At 38.4% G+C, this 20,344-nt stretch overlaps 1 protein-coding gene across 5 annotated transcripts in view; it reads right to left on the reverse strand.

Annotated features, from left to right (window-relative positions):
- Window positions 1-20,344, reverse strand: part of CARMIL1 (capping protein regulator and myosin 1 linker 1) — a 256,423-nt gene that overhangs the window by 55,179 nt on the left and 180,900 nt on the right. For all 5 annotated transcript variants that reach the window (XM_084621879.1, XM_084621876.1, XM_084621880.1 and 2 more), the window contains exons 24-29: window positions 18,721-18,819; window positions 16,211-16,339; window positions 15,777-15,908; window positions 10,284-10,459; window positions 5,979-6,066; window positions 771-920 (exon numbers count right to left, since the gene is read on the reverse strand). In XM_084621879.1, the coding sequence (XP_084478005.1) occupies window positions 771-920; window positions 5,979-6,066; window positions 10,284-10,459; window positions 15,777-15,908; window positions 16,211-16,339; window positions 18,721-18,819 (774 nt within the window). The remainder of the gene's footprint in view (window positions 1-770; window positions 921-5,978; window positions 6,067-10,283; window positions 10,460-15,776; window positions 15,909-16,210; window positions 16,340-18,720; window positions 18,820-20,344) is intronic.

Raw genomic sequence — 20,344 nt, forward strand, 5'->3', positions numbered from 1 at the left:
ATATTAACTATAATTGGCAGCCTACTGGAGTGCATCTGTAAAGATTCAAGATATGGCATGGAGACCAGAGGTAATTTATTTAAAACGTTTATGCAAAAACTATATATAAAGCTTTTGAGTGATTTACCGCACTAGTCCCATTGAATTTCAATGGGATGTGCTCCTAACGCATGCAGGTGCTTTTGAAAATCTCACCCAACACCATCATTAGATCTACATCCTTTGTAGCCTTATTACATGTGCAAGAGTTTCAGACTTCCTCCATATATAAAAAAAATCATCTGCAGTTCATGGCCATCAGTTTACCTCTGGGTCTCAAAAAGCCCACTATCTACCTTGATGGATTAGTGTCAAGTGGCACGATGACAGAGGCAGAGAGAAGCATATTGTGACAGGAAACAGCATGCCAAAGTAGCATAGTCTGATTTATTGCTGCCATCGCAGCGCCATATACTAGAATCTCTGCAGAAGAGGTATCGGTTATATTAGCAGTATTGTATGAACATGGGCAAGAGAGGTTATCTTACAAGCAAATATGTCTGAACAGATACCAAGAAAAGGGATAATGGAACAAAGGCAAGGGTTTTCCTTCCACTCATCTATGATACCTGGTTTGGATAATTTTTTGTTTTACATACAACTATTTACATTTATTGAGCCAAATTCCTAATTTCATTCTGCTGATGTAATAAAAACTGCCCACTGAAATTTGCATAAGGACGTTTTTAAGATTAGATTTTTACCCATTGGACTGAAGAAAAGTGTCTTACCATACAAGTGTCTAGATCCTCCAAACGTTCTATCTCAGTCAAATCTTCTACTGTGATGGTGGAGCGCTTAGTTGGTTTCTCTTCAGCTAATTCAATCTCCAGTGACTCCTGATGTGGAAGTGGTTTACCACGTCTGGTCAAATGGTCAGCCTAGAGACAAGGGTCAAGAGATGAAACTACTGATCAGAAATCTTTAAAAACAAACAACAAAAACTAAACAGAGTGGTTGTGCACTGCAGGTGATGATAGGTGGTGAACAATGGGTGAGCTCAACTGTTTGCATTGGAGGCCCTCCCGCATCTTCCTGTAGAACTATTCCCTCATCACACAACACTGGATGGTAGGGAAGGAGGAGGGGAGAAAACAGGGCTAATAAGAGAGAATCACATAGTAAGAGATTCTGCTTATCTGGACTGTGGAAATAAAATCACCCAAAGGAGGAAAAAACCTCATACCATACCTAATATTTCTAAGCCATTTCATTTAAAAACTACTGTGACGAATGTACAAATTGCTAGCATACTCAACTGGTGAAAAAAAGGAGGATTGAATGATTTTCACTAATAAATGTAGGAATCACAAGTGCTGCATCTTCTCTAATATAAAAAAATGTGCGGGCAAAATGGGGTAATTATTTTGGACCTCATTATGATGGATAATGAAGAATGAATCACTGGACTGGAAGCTAGTGGCTGCCTACGGCCCAGTAATCCTGATTTGATTATATTTAATATGGGCAAAACAGAAGACAACACTTGGTGTTTTAAAAGGGCTAATGTCTCACAGCTGGGGAAAATCATGAGTAAAACTGATTGGGATGTTCTTTAAGAAGAGTTTATTAGATGGCCAAAAAGCCATGAAATATAATCAAGAAAAAGGACAATTTTGGGTAAATGTAAATACTATATTTTTACAATAATTATATCTAAATAAATATATCTAATTGCTGCCTTCACTTCTCGCTGAACCAGGATGGTATTTACTCAAAGTTACCCTGTTTTTCTCTCAAACAAATAGAAAAAGGGGGAATTATATAGCAATCAGTATAAATTAGAAATTATGAAGTGTAGAAAATTAATAAGGGAAGCTAAAGACATCAGGGATAAATCTATGTCTGGCAGGGCTAGGGAGGAGTTTTTAAAAAAAGTATACTAGGAACAAAATAAATCTAAAAACAGTATCAGGCCATAACTAGAAGGAGATATTAAAATGGTTAATGATGCAGAGAAGGCAGAAGTGTTAAATAAATATTCCTGTTCTATATTTGAAAAGAAGTAGGATCATGGGCTCATAACACATGAGGATGATGAAGTACTTTAGTAACAAAGGAGGATGTTAAACAGCATCTATTCAGGAAACATTTTTAAATCAGTAGGCCCGGATCACTTGAGCCCAAGAATCCTAAAAGAGTTGGCTAAGAAGCTCTCTGGCCCACTGAGGTTAAACTTTTAATGAATCTTGGAATACCAGGAAAATTCCAGAACACTGGAAGAGCATTAACATTATGCCAATATTCCAAAAGGGTAAGTGGGACTACTAGGGTAACTATGGGCCAGCTAACCTGACATCTATCCTAGGCAAAACAACAGAAAACCTGATATGGAATTAAATTTATAAGGAATCAAAGAATGGGAATATAATTAATGCCAGTCAATATGGTTTTGAGGAAAATACATCTTGTCAACTGAACCTGATTTTGTTTTTTGACGAGATGACATGCTAGGTTGATAAAGGTAACTGCATAAAAGTAACAAATACTTAAATGAACAGGGCAGTCATACAGAGCAATCCAGTCTGAGCCCATTCAAATAAAAGATATTTTACTACAGACAAATGCAAGGTTATTAAGGAACCTATATTATTAAGGAACAAAGAGTGCAGGCCATATCTACAGAATGGGAAACTCTATCCTGGAAAACAGTGACTCTGAAAAAGACTTATGGTTCATAATGAACATGGAATTGAACATAAGTTCCTATTGTGCTGCCGTGACAAAAAGGGTTAATGACATCCTTGGCGATGTAAACAGGGAAGAAGTGAGTAGGAATACAGAGGTGATTTTACCTCTGTATACAGCATTGGTGAGATGGATACTGGAATACTATCCACATTTTAAAAATATATTGACAAATTAGAGCGGAAGCAGAAGAGATACACAAATTTGAGGACTGTAGAGAACTTCTTACAGGGTCTCTGGCATGGTCTATACTAAAAACTTATATCAGGATAGCTATATTGATCAGGGGTGTGAAACCTACAGTGTAGATGCACCTGTGCTTAGAGAAGAATGCTTCTATCAATATAGCTAACTTTGTTTGGGGAGGTGATGTTCCTACATTGGCAGAAAAACTTCTTCTGACGTTGTAAGCGGCATCTATGTTAGGGGACTATACTGGCATGGGCTCTGTAGTATAGACATAGCTTTATCAGCTCAGTCTGTTTATTTTATCTAAAAGAAGATGGAAAAAGTTACCTTAATGGGGAGAAAATACTGAGTTTTAAAGGGCTTTTTAGTTTTACAGAGAAGGGCATAACAAGAACCCATGGCTGGAAGCTGAAGTCAGACAAATTCAAATTAGGCACAAATTTTTAATGGTGGGGGTAATTAAGCATTGGAAAAACTACCAAGGCAAGTGGTGGATTCTCCATTTCTTGATGTCTTCAAGTCAAGACTGAATGCCTTTCTGGAAGATATGCTCTAGTCCAACACAAATCATTGGGCTCAGTACAGAGGTAATCATCTCTGAAATACAGCAGGTCAGTCTAGGTGATCTAACTGTCACTTTTGGCCTTAAAATATATGAAACATAATGCTTAGAATGTTGACCTGAAAATGTTCCCTGCTAATGTTAACACTGACAAAGGGTATAATAAGAGAAAAGTATCCATTACACCTCTGTGGTTTGTATTACTTGAATCAGTTTAAGATGTTTGTCAATACAGGATCTCATTTTGGATTCGCCTTATGATGAACTGTCAATAGAAAATATCTAAAGTTAGTATTTTAAAGATTGTGAGCACATTCATATGGGAAGCATGAGAAGAAGAGGATGGTGTGAAGGGAGAACACTGAACCCAGTTTCAGTCCAGGGTCAGAATTGAAACTGTGTGGGTACACTCTACCAAAATGTGCCCACCAGTTGATCGCATAGGTTTTTTTATGATTGTCTTTTCCTGTGTGCTTTGCATACAGTGGCATCTTTTCCCACTCAGAAGAACTGATCCAATATATTTTTCTGGACCAAGCTTTCTGACTGATGGCCCAACAATGTTCACAAACATCAGGGCAGCCATCTGGGAACTGAGAGGCTGCAGTGAGCAGTATGCATGCTGTCACTGATGTTGCTGAATCTTCTTTCACGTTCAGTTGTGGAATAGGAATCATTCCCATCCTGTTTGCAGTCTCCTTGGGTTCCTCTAATTGGCGTCTGCTGGCTTCTCTCCAGTCAGGGTCTCTTCAGTTCAGATTTAGGGGCTTTTTTCTGCTCCAAGATCTTGTGTTGGGTTTATCTGGCAGGGAGCTGGTCTCAAGTCTGGATTTCTGCTGTGATCCTCCTGCTTCCCAATTCAACCCAGCCGAGAGTTGTTGCTGGTTATTTTTAAACAGTCAGTCCTCATGCAGTAGTGGTGACTTTGGCCCCTTTGGGGTTGCAGTAACAGTCCTCCTTGGGGCAACAGTTCGATAACAAATCAGATCTCTCTCTTGTGCTTCTTTCTCTGGATTCTGCCTTGGGCTTAGAAGAACTTTCAGGATGCTGCTGATGTTTGAATTTGGCAGTAAAGATCCCTGATTGGTCACTGATGCAACAGAGTCACTTGCTGCCAGGCTGGCCCAAGATAGTGGCCAGCAAGTGGTAAAAAAAATTGTGACATTGTGTTGTATGCCCACTAAATACCATAATCAGAGACCTGGTTGCAATATAAAATGAAATGTGACACTACACTTAATATTGTGTATGATTTTAAAGCTCCAACATAGAATGGGAGATAGGTTGACCTTGGGCTTAATATGGTTTAGGGCAATTTGAATTTGCTTGTTCCTAAAGCATTCACACTTGAAACAAAAGTTTCTGTTTGAGACTAGCCTTTCATAATCTCAGAAAGGACTCTACATGAATCCTCAGCTGTTTTTAATTACACTTGGTCTAAAATTTCCCCTACATGTAAAATTTGTTGCATATTTAATAAGCCTTAAAATTAATGTTTTTAATGAAATTCTCTCTCTCCAGGGTCCTTAACATGCCAGTGCTATAGAAAACAAGGTAGACACAGATCTAACTGGATAGTTCCTAGGTGGAACTACTGTTTTTCTCCAAATGTCTGTGCATGCAATAGCTTTATACTTTGATCTACAAAGGAAGCATTTCATAACAGCAGGAGCACCAATAATAGTAAAACAAATCTGTCTTATATTGACAATGCTGCCAATACTGCTCCTACGCTTGGAGCGTTGACTCTCAGTGGAACTTTGGGAAAATTTTGGAAATATTTTTTTTTTTTTTTGCTATTGCTGCCAGTCTTTTTATATAGCTCTGTGCAATCCAGCATTAGCTACTCCCACCCTCACCTTGGGTCTGAGTCCAATAATCTACTTCCCTCTCCACTAAAAATAACATTTAACGTACAGGAGCTCATAAACTGATCTGTAGACATACAGCACTATTTCTTCTCTAATCTTCAGGAAGGAGGTACATCGACAGTTAAGTGGTTGACAGCAGAACGTCTTCCAGTAAATAGCTGAACATTTTATCTTCTACATAGATATATCTTCCAGTCTAAGACCTCACATTTCTGAAGTAGCCTCAGAATATGCACCGGTTTGGGAAGTAAGGTCTCTACAGCTTGCTCCACAGTCTCCTACAGAACGAAATCTGACTTTATTTCAATCGCAATGCCTAATGTCTCACCGCGACAGCCAGTAGTTGTCTCCTTAACTAGTGAATATATGTTCTTGCAAAGCCATTTTTGGTTTCAGATGTGATAATTCATACAAGAGATAGTAAGGCAGCTAAATAATGCAGCTTCTTCTGTGGCTGTTTTCGCCTTAAACTAGGACTACTCACCTTATGACCATGTTTCAAATGACGCTGCTGATGAAAATTAGGCAGATTTAGAAATGCAGTTGTGAGAAGAAGAAAGTGAACAAGTCATGAATGCTGTGGTGGGGGTAAGACACCCTGAACTATTTGGACTGGTGCAAACACTCACCAGTTTATGATGGCAATGTGAAAGTGCATCCAGGATTTCATCCACAATTCGGTCAGATAGGAAAGACGCCACAGTCAGCTTCACTTCGCTGTGTGAACATTGAAAATGAGAACAGAGTAACTTTCAATTCACACAAGAGAACTTTGCCATCCCTTACAGCACTAGCTCTATGGGTGTGAAGATTATCTGTGAGTCTGCCACTGTCTTTGAGAATGAAACACAAGAAGGTGCAAGTAGAAGGACTGAACCCTTCAAAAATAACTCTACACAAGAACTCCTGGACCATTTTCAACCTGCTTCTAACATTTTTCTAATGGCAGAAACAAAAACATCTGGCTAAGGGACAACTTAATAAGAACTATATGGTCAGATTTGCTTACGAATAATACATGCGTTGATGTTAGAGAAGACAAATCTGGTCTGGAGTGAATTCAGACAGTCTTACCTGTTTAAGGCTTGTTTTACCTAACAATTAGTCTCTATACACATTGCCTTGTCTCCTTTTTGTACCCTTCTGTTAGCTAAATGACAACTGTATTGTTTCTGCAACCTGCCATCACCATTCCTGGGATGCAAACTGTTTGTGCTTTTGCTTTAAATAACTAGTTCCTGCCTTACAAATTTTGTTTCAGCCAGTCCCATGTATTTAGCATTCAACAAGCATGTGTGGAACACAGACTCACTGATAGATTTAACACGTCAGCGCTGTATACACTGGGCTTGCCCCTTCACTGCAACGAGTATGAGTTACTATACTCTAGTTACTCCACTCGGGCACGCTTAGCTCTGGTTAGAGCAGCCACACTGCAAAAACACACTCAAGTCACACATGGTTTGTTAATCCTGCAGCTGGGAATGAGCCTCCCTGCCCAGGCAGACAGACTTGAGCTAGCACTAAATATAGTAGTGTGGACACTGTGGCTCTGATGGCAGCTCAGACTCTCACGCCCACCCGACACTCTGGGTCTGAGCTCAGGTTGCTAGGCTGAGTCTCTGTAGGAGCCAGTAGTAGTCCACATGGCTAGTTTTAGCATGCTAGCTCAAGCCCCTCTAGTGTGAGTCTGTTCGCCTGCGTTGGGAGACTCACTCGCAGCTGCAGTGTAGATATACCCGCAGAGTGACTTGATTAGCACACTGATTGGATTAGCAGTGGAGCTCATTTGAGCTGCAGCTTGCAGTGGCATCCTCAATCCATTACTAGCTTGTGTGTCAGCATCACCTCAGCTTCAAAACCACCCACTCCTCCCAGCATGGGCCAGCTAACAAGGATTTAAAACACCACTTATTTGACTTAGAAATGTGTGTTTGTGGATGGGAGTTGGGTTGTGTGCTTGCTATACCTCAGGCTAACACTGCAGTGAAGACAAGCCCACAGAAACCAACATTACATTAGATTTGTACTTGGTGTTGCGGTTTACCACTCTCTTTTCATGGAAATGAAACTTTTTTTTTCCAGCTTTGACTGTCATCACACAGACTCATAGAATATCAGGGTTGGAAGGGACCTCAGGAGGTCATCTAGTCCAACCCCCTGCTCAAAGCAGGACCAATCCCCAATTTTTGCCCCAGATCCCTAAATGGCCCCCTCAAGAATTGAACTCACAACCCTGGGTTTAGCAGGCCAATGCTCAAACCACTGAGCTATCCCTCCCCCCCAATCTTTAGATGGTGACTGTTCCGTCTACACACACACAGAGAAATGTTTCACTATTTGTTCTGGTGTTAGTAGTAGTAAGTATTCCCAGAGTGCAGAAGTCTCCAGAATTATACTAATTCATGGAGCCCAAATCTTGAAACAAACTCTAGGTAACCAACCAACATGCTGTAGGCAAAAGATGTACAGTGGCCCTTTTGAAGACATTAAATGGTTAACCCTTTGATGCCTTGAGTCAGAATTTCCCTAGGTTAAACTTCTCACAAAATGCAGAATTTAAAATTGGCTGCAGCAAGGATTTATTTCTCTCTAACCCCCTTTATTTTCTTCCCTATTTGCAAGAAGAAATCTCACAGGGATGAATAAATACAAACTTTCTATTGTGACTGAATTTGTTTTCTGGCATGCCCAAGGCTCATTTTTACAATATAGTAATACCCTATTAAATAGAGAGATTACTATATTTACTGTATAATATTTCTGTAACAAAAGCTCACGGTTGTAATGATTACAACTTGGTTTCTCATATGGTAACATGGCAACGATTTGTAAACCTGTCAAACTTCCTAAATGAATAAATAGATTAAAAAATGTTTTCTGGTTGCTTTTGTCCTGTCTTGTTTACATTTAAAACCTGTATCGTTTTAACTATGTCAGCATAGTTAAAGCGTTAACACACATCCCACTCCGTCGTGAGGATGCAGTTTAACTCTCATAAAAATGCTTATTCTAATATGGCTTATTCTGGTTCGGCAAAACAAAATAAGTTAAACCAGTATAAAGTGCCTTACAACAGTATAGCTGCATCTACACCAGGGTTTGTACTGGCATAATGATGTCAACTTAAAAATTTTTTTTTAAAAATCACCCCTTCTCCCCAACTGACATAGTTATATGAGTAAAACTTTAAGTGCAAGCTAGGCCTTAGCATAAACAAAGACAAAGACAAGTGTCCCAACAAAGAATTTGCTTGCTTTAGTAGATGGTCTGGTTCTTGGCTTTGTGATCTTTTCCTAATTGCATAAATCGGTATCAACCCACAAAACAGTTTAAGTTAACACACAAAGCTATGTTCCCTTTCTCTTTGCGTGCAATATGTACAAGCAATAATAGCAACAGATAGCAGTGACATAATAATGGAACCTAAGCGTGCCAGGTATTTTCAAAGGAGCCTCTGGGAATGCAGCACCCAATTCCTATTATAATGCAATGAAGTTCAGTTCTGAGCTCCCATAAACTCCTTTTGAGAATCCAATCCCATTATAAGAGTTTCTGGTAAGAAAACAATGAGAGGAGAATTGGTCTGTATGCCTTCCGACCCATTAGATGGGACTGCCTTGTATTATATTGGTGCATAGTGTTAATATAACGTAGAAGAACATATGGCTGATATGCTTGAAAACCCCCACAGCTATTTACAACTTGTGACTCTAAAAAAGTCCTTTTATGGCCTTCATTAGTATCAGAAGGTGTAGCTAAGTCTGCAATATCTATGTTTTCAGCTGCTTATAACCTTTTATGACATTTCCTTGTGGGGCTGAAAATTTCCACGATTGGTCTCAAAGCAAAGGTCATTTAGTTTTGTTTTTTAAATGTGAGAAGGGAGGGAGGATCAAAAGAGAGAGAAGTTTCATTCATCTACTCTTGAACTTGACAAGAGTAATGGGGAAAAAAGCGCATGCTTCCCATTTAAAAACAAAATCTAAATACACTTGTTTAGCCATGGGTATTGAAATTTTACTGTGTTCTGAAAAGCTCACATACCTAAGTTTTAATGCTTTACAAATAAATCTCTCTTTTCCCATTGCAAAGATACAACCATCACAATGCAAAATGACATGCTTTTGCTATTAATCCTGCCTAGCAGAAAATTATCTCCATCGAAATGATAGCAACCATAAAGTCTTAAGTTTCCTACCTCCTGAACTTGACCATATAGTACGTCTTGTATATGCTCTGGTGTAAATTTAATAAAGAAAGAAAAATATAATAAAACTAGCTTGGAATCTCATCTTTCAGAAATAAATTACAAGTAGTTTAAAGTGCTATACCTGCCTCTGCATTCCCCTTCCAATTTTAGTGGCTTGAATATCCTATTTTCAAATGTTTAAATGTGTTTGTCTGATCCTTGTTGCTGTGCAAAACTCCCCCCCACATAAAAGGGTTACAGTGTCTTCCAATTAAATAGGGAGAACAGCAAAACCAGCAACACACAATATGCCATCAAATGCACAAAATAAAGTGGTAAAGTGGCCAATAGTATTTGTTATCTTCTAATTTCCTTCAGTTATAGTAATTTTAGGCGTTAGCAGTAACAACAGTAGATAACATATTTCAGACATATAATTTTTACGTTGATTGTGTCATTTAAAGCCACAGAAATAAGAAGGAAAATAGGCATACCAAATACTAGATTTGTGCTACATGATCCAATTAACTTTGTTGTAGAAACCTAAATATTTGCATTTCCTGGACCACGCCGATTGGCCTGTATGGTGACATACCAGTTTCTATATGAATTCTTACGTGGGAATGTTCAGGAAACATACTGATATACATATACACAAGCAACACAGAAAGACAACTCAACACATGGCCTTTAACCATCTTCAGAGTATTTATGGACAGGTTTCATAGTGCTTTTAACATACCTAATTTTATTGAGGATATCAATTCCAGACTGCTCCAAGAGCACATTTTTAACAAAGGTACGTGGAATGGAAATCTTCTCGGTGCTGGCCTCAATCAGGTCTTGCCGAATGTGGGTCTTCTTCATCACATTCGGGCAAAGATTCTCAGCTGCGTCCACCATAGACTCAAGCAGCGCCTGCAGCACAAAGTGAGAGAAAACAATAAACACTCCCTCAGAAATTCCACAGCATTGCTTTAGTTGAAGGAGAGATCACAGCACTGTGTATGCTTACACATCTTAAAAGCATTTACAGAACAAAACTGAGAGGAACAACTTGCCTGATTTGATAACCAAACACATATTTTTTTTGTAAATATAAAAGTTATAACTAGGGAAAACTATATTTGGTTAATTACCAGAACAATGCATCTGTTCCCATTGCACACTCAGCACTACCTCTGCATTTTTAAGAAGCAAAAGAAAACTCTGTTGAAGAAGTCTAATAAACCCTCCAACGGTCAGCTAATCTGTGCTCTGACTCACAGTTTTCTTTCGCAGTCCTACCCTCCTTGTTTAAAAGGTGTCCAGAGTCTCCTCAGATGGGGATGGCGACAACTGTGAACTATTTCCTATTTCAGAAATAGGCAGAGGTACATTGCCTGAGAGGCGAGCAAGAATCTACCGGCAAGAATATCCAATATATACACACACACACACACACACACACTAGGGCTGTCAAGCGATTAAAAAATTCATCACACGATTAAAAAAATTAATTTAAATTTATTTAAATATTTTTGGATGTTTCCTACATTTTAAAATATATTGATTTCAATTACCACAAAGAATACAAAGTGTACAGTGCTCACTTTATATTATTTTTGATTACAAATATTTGCACTGTAAAACACAAAAAAAATAGTATTTTTCAATTCACCGAATACAAGTACTGTAGTGCAATATATTGATCATGAAAATTGAACTTACAAATGCAGAATTATGTACAAAATATAACTGCACTCAAAAATAAAACAATGTAAACCTTTAGAGTCTACAAGTCCACTCAGCCCTACTTCTTGTTCAGCCAATCGCTCAGACAAACAAGTTTGCTTACATTTGCAGGATATAATGCTGCCCACTACTTGTTCACAATGTCGCCTGAAAGTGAGAAAAGGCGTTTGCATGGCACTGTTGTAGCCGGCATTGCCAGATATTTATGTGCCATGCTAAAGATTCACATGCCCCTTCATGCTTCAACCACCCTTCCAGAGAACATGCTGATTACGCCTGTTAAAAAAAAATGTTAATTAAATTTGTGACTGAACTCCTTGGTGGTGAATTGTATGTTCTCACTTTCAGGTGACATTTACATAAGAAGCAGGCAGCATTGCGTCCCGTAAATGTCAAGAAACTTGTTTGTCTTAGTGATTGGCTGAATAATAAGTAGGACTGAGTGGGCTTGCAGGCGCTAAAGTTTTACATTGTTTTGGAGTGCAGTTATGTAAAAAATAAAATTCTACATCTGTAAGTTGCACTTTCACGATAAAGAGATTGCACTTCAGTACTTGTATGAGGTAAACTGAAAAATACTATTTGTTTATCATTTTTACAGTGCAAATATTTGTAATCAAAAATAATTATATAAAGTGAGTACTGTACACTTTGTATTCTGTGTTGTAACGGAAATCAATATATTTGAAAATATGGAAAAACACCCAAAAATATTTAATAAATTTAAATTGGAATTCTATTGTTTAACAGTGTGATTAATCATCATTAATTTATAATATATATACATACGCGCGCACACACACACTAGGGCTTTTGATTAATCACAGTTAAATCACGTGATTAGCTCAAAAAATTAACTGCAATTAAAAAATTGTGATTAATAATTTTGAATCACACTGTTAAACAATAGAATGCCAAATGAAATTTATTAAATATTTTTGATGTTTTTCCACATTTTCAAATATATTGATTTCAATTACAATACATATAAATATTCCAGTTGACATATAAATTAAAGCTTGACCTTTTAAAAAAAATATTTTCAGAGAAAGCACTTTTTAAAACCTATGCCCAAATTTTTAAATCTTTTTTTTTAAAAAAAAAACAAATAAGGGCTTTTGTGCTTCCCTGTTGGTGTTTAGAAGAGTCTTCCTTCCATGTGGCCTGAGAGCAAAGCCAGACGTGTGTGGACTGATCCCCACTGTCGCTCGTGCTTGCAATTTTATCACGTCTCAATAAATTAGCTGTTTTTCTTAAGGCCCAGCTTTTGGAATCAAGTGATTACACATGAGAATCTTAACTTTCATTAAAAAAAATAAAAATAAAAATAAGAAAAGCTTCTAGCCCTCATGGTTGCAGAGAAAAGCTAGAAAATGTGAACACTAAAATCTCCAAAGCCAGGAGACAGAAATAAACTAAAATCTTATATACATAAGTGTGTGTGTGCGCATCTATCTACCTACCCATATCATGATTTGTAAGCCAATCCCATGATTTTTGAGGCCTGACTCAAGACTTGCGAATGTTTGGGCCTGGCAATACCATCATATCCCTCTAGACTCCTTCAATTTTTCTACATCTTTCCTAAAGTGTGGTGCCCAGAACTGGACACAGTACTCCAGCTGAGCCTCACGAGTGCCTAGGAGAGTGGAACAATTCCCTCCCATGGCTTACATACAACAATCCTGTTAATACACCTCAGAATCATATTAGCCTTTTTGCAGCTGCATCACATTGTTGACTCGTATTCAATTTGTGATCCACTTTAACTCCCAGATCCTTTTTCAGCAGTACTACCACCTAGCCAGTTATTCCCCATTTTGTAGTTGATTTGATTTTTCCTTTCTAAGTGAAGTACTTTGCACTTGTCTATATTGAATTTCATCTTGTTTAATTCAGACCAATTCTCTAGTCTGCCACAGTCACTTTGAATTGTAATCTGGTCCTCGAAAGTGCTTGCAACCCATCCCAGCTTGATGTCATCTGAAAATTTTAAAAGCATATACTCTACGCCATTATACAAATCATTAATGAAAATACTGAATTGTACCAGAGCCAGGATTGACTCTTGCGGTACCCTACTAGATATGCTCTCCCAGTCTGACAGCGAACCATTGATAACTACTCCTTTCATTGTACACCTACCTTATAATAATTTCATCTAGACCCCACTTCCCTAGTTTGCTTATGAGAATGTCATGCAGGATTGCGTCAAAAGCCTTACTAAAATTAAGATAAGGTCTCTTCTGGTCTTAAAATCTATGAGACAGGTGTTTCTGAGGAGGATTGGATGAAGCAGCCCCCTGGGCCATATAAGAGTCTCTTCTCTTGCTTCAGGATCTTATGTCTTGCCTGAGGTCTTCATTGGCTGAAAAAAGAACCGTTGGGTTCCTTGCATCAGCAGGTGACTTTGCCTGGCAGTGATACTCTGCAGGAACTTGCAAAGTATTTTCTAGGAACTCAGCTGTGATTTCTAACTCAGCTGTGATTTCCCTTGCTGACTCACTAACTTCAAGCTGCTTATTCTTCTTCCACTCCTTCCTTCACCTCCCCTACCTTCCATTTCAGGGAAAAATCTCATTTCCCATTTATTCAAAGGTTCTTTGGTGACCTTTTCCAACTTCCACTGGCTACTTCCCGAAAAGGTGTGCTCTTATTGCTATGGGAACTGAAGTCAAAACCAGAGCTCCAAAATATTTCTGGCACAGTTTCTGTCCTGAGGACAATATGCCAATAAGGCCGATTTACATAAGCCTCCTATTTAGGTTCACAAACAAATGGTGAACACCAGGAGAGTTCTTGAACCAGCAGAAACAATCCAAGAGAACAAAAAAAAAAAAGATTAATCCCCTTCTCAAATTAAAAAAAAAAAATAGTCTTCAGCCTGACCTGGAAGAATGACACCTAAGTATATATAGAGGAACTTCACTTCGTCGCTATCTATAAGGCACCTAGCAGCAAATAGAAGTAATTGTAAAAGGATACTAAACTTGACCTAAAAAACTGCCATTTGCTTTAAAGATGTGTAAGCATAAATGCCTCAGTCTTAAACCACAATACAACCAAGCAATGCTTCTGTAAATGAAATTCTAAATGTAGCTTTTCTTTGACAAGGCTGTTTAAAATGCACAGGACTGACTTAAATGCATCAGTCCTGCACAGAGAACAGAACTGATTATGCATATTTCAATGACTAAGCCTGGAAACTCTACAGTCAAGAACCCTGTGGAGAGATTCGCTTCACCTCTACAAGCTCTTATGCAAAAAGAGATTTAAAATAAAAACTGATACATAGAATCCTCACCTTATTACGCATAAAGGGGAGAGGGGAACAAAATAGTCTATAACCCACAACATTTTCCTCCTCATTACTAATTACTTTTCCTAAATTAAAAAAGTTAATGTGCTATTATTACTGTTCTTCATTACATTCCCACTGACTAAAGCATTTATTTTTGTCTCAAAAGTCTAATCTGCATTTTCAGATTCTTTGATAAATTTAAATATAGCCAAACATAGCCTGGCTGCTTACTGGTGAATAGGACAATGGTATGAACAGGTTAATCCCTCCCCACCCCTAACAACATTCTTATACTTTTCAAATGCTCCTTCACAGAATTGAAAAAATCTTCTACCTTGTCCCTTTGCTGGATCTAATGTAGATCTCTTTTTTTAAACATATGAACTATGTGGGATGCACTTCTCTTCCTCAGCTCCTTTAACTATAGCACAGAACCTAGTATATAGTTTCAAATGATTAAGCAGGTGGGAAGCTGAGTGATTGCGGATCATTGGGGATTAATTCCTACTTGAAGAATTGCAGGTTTGGTAAGAAACATTTAAAAGGATCCCCCTTGAAAAGATGGACAGCAACTGACTGGGAGCTCCTAGAAAGAAGCCTTGTGGTAAAGACATGCAAGCAAAAAGACAGAAGTGAAATTGGTGGGACTGATTTACAGACCAAGTTTCTGCTGATAGATCTTCCCTAGCAGCAGAGTCTTCTCAGCACATGGTGCTCACAACTTCCACTCCATTGGGGCACCCAGACTGGCAAGTACATCCTAGAAAGTTTCTAGGGGCTTTCTAGGGTGCCTGGGAGATTCCCTCATTCAGTATAACTCTCCTACAGTCTCAGCTGCAATCTAAAAGTTGCCCTCCTCTGGCAAAACCACAAGACAGGGTGGAAGTGCCAATACCTGGCTTGATACAAGGTGGTGTACCCTCCTCCTTTTCTTTCTGTGCCAAACATTTAAGTGAATTTTGTACTTCTTACTAAGAAAAATATCTTAGTGATTAGCCACCCAGGCAATAAGCACATAATATGCCAAAACCAACATCAAGAATATAACTGAAGTTTGATGGGTTTTCTAGTTCTCATAACGTGCATGAGATATACTCTTTTGTTCACAATAGCAATGGAAAATCGTGATGCAATTGCACACCACTGTTTAGTTATCATTTGTATATGCAAGGTATATTAGAAAAAACCCTACATGCAGACCTTAAGTTGTTCATCCACAACCCTCGTGACTTCCCCAGCCATGGATTCCAGTGTCTCCTGTATCGGATTGGATAATGAGTCATTCACTCCTGCCCAAGAAGCTCCACCAAGATGGTACAGATTTGGTAATAGCTGTAAGATAGATATAACAACTTTAAAAGTTAGCTTTCAGCCAACTACCTTCAATCCTGAACAAACTGATGGAAATGACTATATTCATTTAAATATTTATTGAAAGTTCATTTTTAAATAATAACCAGTTCATATACTCTGAAAAATACTCTCATGTGATACATTATTATAAGCCCTGGAAAAAGAGAGGGACTTTGTATGTAATTAAGTGCTTTGCTGAATCAGGGTTATAGTTCTTTTACAAAGCTTTTTATACTAGCCTCCTCAGCACAACCAAATATTAAATGCTCAGCAGGGCTTACTGTTTTGGAGTTCTTAGCATCCCGCATAAGCCTTTCTGCGGATTTCAGGTCTTCCTGTACAGCATCCACACCACAATTTCTTAAGGAGTTGAGATGATCTTGCACTTTAACACATATTCTGTCAATCATCTACTCAGAACAAAAGAAAAAAACGAAGAGGAAATAGCAGATGTAAAAGTAGATAAGGGGTTAAATTGCAAAGAAGTGATGCTGAACAAACAAAAAGTTAAATATCAGTCTTTGTGGGATTCAGCCCAGATTCCAAATCAAAATGAACCTGGTGGGAATTGCTGTTGGGATGCAAAAGTACTAGGAATGCATGATCAGAGTCTGTGTGTGTACATACGTTCCTGGTTTAAAAAATTTACATATATTTCTTACTATAGTAAAAAAGGTCCAAACAAACCACCACCACATTATTTATTTATTATTAATTATTATTAATTTTGTTTTTCCCCACAGCTGTAAGTTATCTTTTCAGGGTTGGGGTGGGGTTGTTTTGTTTTTTGGCATGGCACAAAAACACTGACCAACCATAAAACTCGGTGTGAAGGTTACTGAATTGTTCCAAGAACTTGGACACAGTAACACTAAGCTCCCCCATGAGCAGTTCAAACACTAGCAATGATTTCTATTGTCTGAACAAAACATTACTGTGTAAGCATTGGGAATTTCTTTCGCACAGTAGATATTTTCAGTCACAAAGAATACTCATTTGGGATCTGTGGCTACCAAAGCAGAAAGCTGCCCCAGATCTTTCACAAAGCACTATATCAAGCTTTATGTATTTGAATCACATGCTCAATACTTGTTTTCAATACAAAATATTCCAAGCACAGAGTGGGAAGGTAGTGTAGGTGTGCCTTTATGAGATGGGCAAGACAGACCAATATGCCTGGCAGGCATGAGCCACATGTTCTGTTTAACAGTCACTTGTGACTAAAGGAATCGGGGGTGTGGCCAGGAAGCACTTATAAAAGGACATGGACAATACAGAGAGTTTAAGTGAATTCATTAAAATTGGTATCCACCTAACAAGTTGAAACCCCAACCAAGTACGTGCCTGATCATGTAATATTTGTAGATTCAACATTTTTCAAACTGCAACTAGTACAGCAGTGCGTCCACAGCACCTTCTTTCTTTGCTGCTCTGTAGTGCTTCTCCTCTTCAAAGGGCTTTACAAACAACTAAATAACTATTAGACTGGGGGGAAATTCCATTGCTGGGATAATTAAAAAAACTGGACTGGACAAATCAACAGAGAATATACTGGGGGAATAATCATGCAGTGACACAGGATGAACTAGATTATTCACTCCTGATCACATACCATATAGGAGTAATTTATATATAGCATAAAAATAGTGAAGATGAACTCCCTTGAGGTTCCGTAGTTACACACGTTTATATATATAGAAGAGAGTGTGTGTGCTTTTATTCTGGGGAAAAAAGGGAAACGGTTAAGTTGTAAAAAGATCTAAACAATGTCACAGGAAATTATTTACATGAAAACGATGCTAATGGACTAGATGAATGACAACTAAAATAAAATAAAAAGACATTGCCTTTGCAGTTTTTAATGCCAGTACATCCTTGTGCATCATTTTCTCTGTTAAGAGGGTGGAAAATTGTTTCAGGCTCTAATAATACGATGTTGTCACATTTGATTTGTCATATAATGGAGCGAGAAGAAAAAACTTCTGAATCACAAGTCAGAAAAAGATTGTACAGAGAAAATAAGGAGAGGCAATCGTTTTACTGGTTACACTAAGGATTAGAATAAGGCTGCTCTGCTCCTCCATTTGCTTTGGAGTTTCACTGGAATACCAAGCGGCTAAGAGAGTTTCAAAGTAAAAGCCATTTTGTCATATCCATCTTCTGCCACCTTGCCCTGGTGGTGTATCGGGGATGTAAACAACCTGTAAGAAGCCAGGAAAGACTTGCTCGGGGGCAGGCACTGTATTGGGCTGCCAAGGATCACCCTACACCCCGTTTGCTGGCCCTCCTGCAAGCTCTGGTGTAGGAGGTATGCCACGGTGGGAGGTGCCAGAGTTATAGCACTTGCCATCAAAGCCACCCTGGCTTCGGTTGCACTAGAGCACCACTCATAACTTTCTAAGTTACACCTGGGCCTTTTTAGCCCATGCAGCAGCCCAGAAGCTGGAGAGCACAAAGGGAGCTTAAAGTCACCCTTTTCCTCACTGCCTCAGGGCTGAATCTTCTGTACTGCACCTCCTGGAGGCACAGCAGAGAACATGATACACACTCTCTTTCTCACTCAATTTAGGCTTTTGCACAGCACCTGTCCATGTAGCACATAGGTGCTTCTGCAAAAACTTGGTCTTTCTGCAGTTTCCATAGTGCAGAATTTGGCAGAGACAACTTTTTTTGAAAACCAACCAGGCTGTCAAAGCCAAATGTTTCTTTCAGCCGGTGTAAACAGAACAATTTGGCCCGGAGGCAGTCATTTAATACAGGAAGAGCTATCAGCAAAGCACAAGGCTCTCACCTGTTGTGTGGTGCTGGTGACGATGCCCTGCTGCAGCCTGTATGCCTGCTCCTGTAGGTATTTTCTGGTCTCATGATTACGAAGCAAGTAGTTTTCTATCTAAAAGTAAAAGTCAGATTAGGATACTGCTTTTACTCTCCCCATCTTTCACTTTCAATATTTCTCTTTCAAGTAAACTTTTACTATCTAGGTGCTGATTCAGAAAGTTAGTTAAGCATGTGAGTAGTCCCACTGACTTCAAATGGGATTTTTCACTAATTTAAAGTTAGGCATGTGCTTAAGTATGTTGCTGATTTGGGGGCCTTGAAGAGTTATAAAGTTAAGAGCTATTAGGAGCAAATAAACAAAAAATAAAACAATTAACACCCTTGATCCACCTCAACATATACCTAACATTTTTCATGTGATATTTAAATATTCTATGTAGTCCTCTGCAACTAGGAAACAAAGTGAGAACATATCTTCACATCAGACAGGTAAACCTAAAAAACACCATTGGGAAAAGTGAGAACAAATACACTTGCAGAAAATTTAAAAAACAAATACTGCTTACATATTTTTATAATAGCACTTCTATGCTATCATAGCTAGGGCTGTCAGCTGTGCCAGGATAAACCCTGGCTTTACAGTATTGTATAAAAGTCATTGATTTCAAGTTACAATATTTCTAACAAGCATCCTGGTGCATGAGCATTTTTTTGTTTAAAAAACAAAGCTACAAATCGTTAAAATATCTATTTGGACTTTAATTGCTGACCCACTAAAATGTCCCATTTTAGGTGTTTGCTTTAGAACATCTATAAGTTGTAAAATTTGGCTTGGTGTTTTGAATAAATTTGGAGGGCTCTTTACCCATTTTGCCGATGAAGTGTTCTTGATATGGCCAATTATTCATTTTTACACATTTAATGTTCGAAAGTTGTCTAAAGGGGATGAGCTACCATTTTTCTCTCTCATTAAAATATTGTCTTTAACACCATGATGATCTATACTAGAAATTAGATGCATACAAGATACTGTACACATTTCTTTTACAACTACTCAAGCTATTGTGAAAAGCTCAAACGACAACTTAAAGGATAATGTGCATTTTAAAGTAAAGATGGGTCAATAACTAATTTTTCAATTCACTGTCAGTTCTGAAAGGAAAAAGAAAAAGAAAAAGAAAAAGTTCAGATTTGGTGAAACCAAATTCCACTATGAATAACCATGAATAGGCATTGGGCCAAGGAAAAAAGAGCAAAATGACTCTAGCCTGGTGGTGGGAAACCCATGTTCAAGTCCCTGCTTCAAAAACTAATTATTTATACAAAGTGAAAGAGCTTCAACAGGAGATTGAGAGAGACCCACCCAGTGACTTGGGCACTCTCCTGCAATGGGGGAGACTCAAGTTCAAACCCCTGCTCCACATCAGGCAGAAGGGGCATCTGAACCTGGATCTCCCGTATCTCAGGTGAGAGCTCTAACCACTGGTCTAAAACTTATAAATTGGCCACCACCACCTTTGCTTTGTGGGTGGCATCTAAGTCCCCACAAAAAATATTTGGGCCAAAACTATTCCGTGAATTCATGTCAAATTTGCAAATAATTTTGGATCCACTAAAACAGCATTTTTCAACAAATA

This window comes from Lepidochelys olivacea (assembly GCF_965140295.1).
Source record: "Lepidochelys olivacea isolate rLepOli2 genome assembly, chromosome: 2".
Classification (NCBI taxonomy): domain Eukaryota; kingdom Metazoa; phylum Chordata; order Testudines; family Cheloniidae; genus Lepidochelys; species Lepidochelys olivacea.